The following is a 4,766-nucleotide window of genomic DNA, read 5'->3' on the forward strand; positions in this document are numbered from 1 at the left end:
CAGAGGCAGGTCAGGCAGTAGTCTACCAGTCTTGGTGCAGTAGGGGGCTGTGGAGGTCTCGCCGCCGCAGGACAGACTGTAGATCAGAGCAGGGAGGCAGTGAGCAAGAGGCAACAACCCCAAGAAGAAAAAAAAAAAACACGAGCCCTGTTCACTGCGACACTTTGCAACTTTTCACCCCAAGTGTACCAAAGGCTACCCTGGATGGTTTTGGATTCTAGCAATGTCCCTGGTGATAAGTAAAACATGATGCAATGAAGAAGCAAGTCAACAATAGCAGCCTACATACTTCTCTTGCTTTCTTTCACTTAACCAGACCCCCCAACCATCCCAGATCCCAAATTGATAGCTACTAGGCTCAGACTCTATGTAAGCACACTCCTTTTTTACCATGTTGCAGCCATGTCCAGAATTCAGCTGCCCATAGATGGGTAGAATTTTGAATGAATTATTTTAGGAAAAGAATGTTCTAAGATAGTTTGTTCATTTTTCGAATCATTAGCTGGGTCAAATTAATGTTTTTTGACCGCAGTGACGAGAAAATTCCAAGGAGCAGCATGGAAGATTTTTCTCAAAAGGAACACATTTCTAACAGTGTATGGGGTTTTCATTTGGTAAAGTCCATTCATTCCAAAATCAAATGTTAAATGGAAGCAAAATCTTTGGAGCGGCATTTGAATGCTCTGGGAATATTCACATAAATTTTGCGTTAGGATGTTGGAGGTTCAAAATTCTATTCATCTACAGCCAGCGTTAGTGTGCCATGTTTCTTCTTTACACCCGTCTTTCCCCTTGAACTCTCTTCTAATGTTAGGAGGTATGATTATCATTACTACTGTGAGAAAACCCTCCCTCCGCTGTACTCTGGTCTCCGTGTCAAATTTCACTGATCCAGCCCAGCCCCCCCCCCCCCCCCCCCCCGTGTAGGAGGAAGTGACCCCTCCCAACTGCATTCTTCCCCGGTGTCAGAGAACTTCATTTCATTTCCTCGTCTGCTGTAAACAATGGCGTCTGATCTAAGAGCTGAGCTGGAATGTTCCATCTGTCTGAACATTTATACAGATCCTGTAACCCTAAAATGTGGTCACAACTTCTGCCGGGTCTGTATTGAGCGTGTGCTGGATACACAGGAGAGGTTTGGAGGATATTCCTGTCCTGAATGCAGAAAAAGGTTCAGGGGTCATCCTGCACTGCAGAGGAACATAACACTATGTAACATAGTGGAGAACTTCCTGTCTGCTCAGCCACATCAGGAGGTGTCCGGGGTCTTCTGTACTCACTGTGTGGACTATCCTGCACTTGCTGTTAGATCCTGTCTGCACTGTGAGGTTTCTCTGTGTGACAAACACCTGAGAGTCCACAAAAAGTCCCCAGAACACGTCTTATGTGACCCCACCTTGTCCATGGAGAGCAGGAAATGCTCCGTCCATAAGAAGATCCTGGAGTATTACTGCACTGAGGATGAGACCTGTATCTGTGTGTCTTGTTGTATGATTGGAGGACATAAAGGACATAAGATGGAGTCACTTAATAAGGCTTCTGAGAAGAAGAAGGAGACATTGAGGAATGTTCTGCAGAAACTTCTGCCAAAGAGAGAGGAGATGAAGGAAAGAGTCCAGAGTCTGCAGGAACACAGGAGGAAAGTAGAAGAAAAAGCAGCTGGTGACACCGAGAGAGTCACTGCCCTGTTTAGAGATCTCAGGAAACATTTGGAAGAGCTGGAGAAAGAAGTCTTGAGGGAGATATATGATCAGGCAGAACAGGTCTCCTTGCCGGTGCTGGGATTAATTCGGCATCTGGAAATAAAGAAGGAGGAGCTGTCCAGGAAGTTGCGTCACATTGAGGAGCTGTGTAACGTGACGGATCCACTGACTGTCTTACAGGAATCAGACACAGGTGACTTGTGTGATACTGAGGATGGAGATAATGAGGACAAAGAGAGACATGAGGAGCTCCTCCATGATGGAGGGGATATGGATATGGGTGGAATTTCACATACATTACACACATTATCTGATATAATAACAGAGGTAAATGTATACTTCCCTATACAGGAACCTGCAGACATATTACTGGATGTAAGCACAGCTCATAATTATCTCCATATATCAGATGACAGGAAAACTGTATTCTGGTCAGATATAAATCAGAAGCGCCCCAAAACACCAGAGAGATTTCAGTATTGTCCTCAGGTTTTGAGCAGTCGGAGTTTCTCCTCAGGGAGACATTACTGGGAAGTGGATGTCGGGGAATCAGATAACTGGAGAGTCGGGATGTGTTACCCCAGTATAGACAGGAGAGGACGGGAGTCGGTGATTGGATTTAATAACAAATCCTGGGGTTTGGTCCGATCTGGTAATCAGTATTCAGTGAGACGTGGCAATAAAGAGATCCCCTTATCCACCAATCTCTCCAGTAACAGAGTCAGGATATATCTGGATTATGGGGTCGGACGGATCTCCTTTTATGATCTGTGTGACCCGATCCGACATCTCCACACCTTCACCACCACCTTCACTGAGCCCCTCCATGCTGGGATATGTGTATGGGAAGATTGCATAAAGCTATGTGGGGGGAAATTTGGAGAAATTTGTCCAGAAATTGGTGACATCACAGGGAAGGTGGATGGCATTGGTGGAATAGAATGGGATTGGTGGAATATTTAATCAATAGCGTTAAGTCAATGGGTGTGGCTTTAGTTGGTATCCTCTAGGTTTTTTTCATAAATAAATATAAGTGAGATTTCTTCTTCTGTCACTCACTGATCACTGTGATTGGGTAGAATATCTATCCAATACCATGTTCCTATTGGTCAGTGAGGAAATGTGTGGCCTATATCTATCTATATCTATCGATCCATCTATCTATGGCAATACATTTATAATGAGTTTGTTCTATTGATTATTTTATTGTGTGAAGAAAAAAAAAAAGAATAATACAGTAGATCTACAAATAGATAAAAGTGATGAAAATCGATGTGAACATCTCAGAGGAAACATATGAAGATATGATCCTGAGATTTACTAGTGAAAGAAAAAAAAATGGGATTTATCACTAATATAATGATATTACTATAATAACGTATAATTACTATAACATGAATGTATCCCCAATATAATGTGTCCCCATAGAATGGATCACCAATAGAATTCTATGGGATCACTTTTATAATGGATCCTAATATAATGTATCATTGGGATGGTGTATCTTATAATCACTAGATGTGTCCTGGTGATGGGAGGAGAATTAGGAAAAGAGATATTAATGTAAATAAAGTTTTTTTTCTCTATAGTATAGTAAAGTTTTACTCTATTGTACATGTGAAGTGCTGGTTATTGATGAATACGGTGTGATTTCTGGGGTGGGGGTAAGTTTGGGGGGTGTTGGACATCAGTGAGTGGGGGTTTCAAGTGTCCATGCTGGTTTTGAGGTGTCAATGAGTAGATAGTGCAGGTGTCTGTGCTGGTGGATCGTTGCGGGGGTGTTGGGGTGTCATTGAGTAGGGGGTTATTCACAAAATATTCAAAATATAGGCTTCAGGTATGGGTTTGGTAGAAATTGTCTAGCATCAGGACAGTATAGAAGCACATTCATAGGCAGCAAATTGAAAGAGATGAAGAGGTTTTGTCTTCCAAAAAAAAAAAAAATTAGAGAGATAACAGCCTCAAATGTTGTTCAGTGGTTGGACAGTACGTACGTGTTTTTAGCACATTAGATGAATAAATTCCACAATGCGATAGGGGCGGGTGAACCTGGGTTGTTTAACCACCTTCAGACCGGACCATTTTGCTGGTAAATGACCAGAGATCTTTTTACAATTTGGCACTGCGCTGCTTTAACTGGTAATTGCGCGGTCATGCAATGTTGTACCCAAACAAAATTTGCGTCCTTTTCTTCCCACAAATAGAGCTTTCTTTTGATGGTATTTGATTGCCTCTGCGATTTTTATTTTTTGCGATATAAACGTAAAAAGACCGCAAATTTTGAAAAAAAATGATATTTTCTACTTTTTGTTATTAGAAAAATCCAATAAACTCAATTTTAGTCATACATTTAGGCCAAAATGTATTCAGCCACATGTCTTTGGTAAAAAAAAAGTCAATAATTGTATATTTATTGGTTTGCGCAAAAGTTGTCACATCTACAAACTAAGGTACGTTTTCTGGAATTTACGCAGCTTTTAGTTTACGACTGCCTATCTCATTTCTTGAGGTGCTAAAATGGCAGGGCAGTACAAAACCCCCCCAAATGACCCCATTTTGGAAAGTAGACCCCCTAAGGAAATTGATAAGTGGCATGTTGAGCCCATTGAATATTTTATTTTTTTGCCTCAAGCGATTGAATAATGACAAAAAAAAAAATTTTTTTTTTTTTTTACACAAAGTTGTCACTAAATGATATATTGCTCACACATGCTATGGGCATATGTAAAATGACACCCCAAAATAAATTCTGCTGCTTCTCCTGAGTACGGGGATACCACATATGTGGGACTTTTTGGGAGCCTAGCCGCGCACGGGGCCCCGAAAACCAAGCACCGCCTTCAGGCTTTCTAAGGGCGTAAATTTTTGATTTCACTTCTCACTACCTATTACAGTTTTGAAGGCCATAAAATGCCAAGATGGCACAAAACCCCCACAAATGACCCCATTTTAGAAAGTAGACACCCCAAGCTATTTGCTGAGAGGCATTTTGAGTCCATGGAATATTTTATATTTTGCCACAAGTTGCGGGAAAATTACAAACTTTAATTTTTTTTTATTTTT

The 4,766-nt window shown here is 41.3% G+C and overlaps 1 protein-coding gene across 1 annotated transcript; it reads left to right on the forward strand.

Moving 5' to 3' along the window:
• Positions 1-948: 948 nt before the first annotated feature.
• Positions 949-3,291, forward strand: LOC143961929 (E3 ubiquitin-protein ligase TRIM39-like). The gene has a single exon (XM_077471263.1). It carries the CDS (start codon positions 1,005-1,007, stop codon positions 2,664-2,666), a length of 1,662 nt encoding a protein of 553 aa, XP_077327389.1. The 5' UTR covers positions 949-1,004; the 3' UTR covers positions 2,667-3,291.
• Positions 3,292-4,766: the final 1,475 nt, after the last annotated feature.

The sequence above is a fragment of the Lithobates pipiens genome, unplaced genomic scaffold (assembly GCF_037356315.1).
Source record: "Lithobates pipiens isolate NorthernLeopardFrog02 unplaced genomic scaffold, aLitPip1_a1.2 Scaffold_8, whole genome shotgun sequence".
NCBI lineage: Eukaryota > Metazoa > Chordata > Amphibia > Anura > Ranidae > Lithobates > Lithobates pipiens.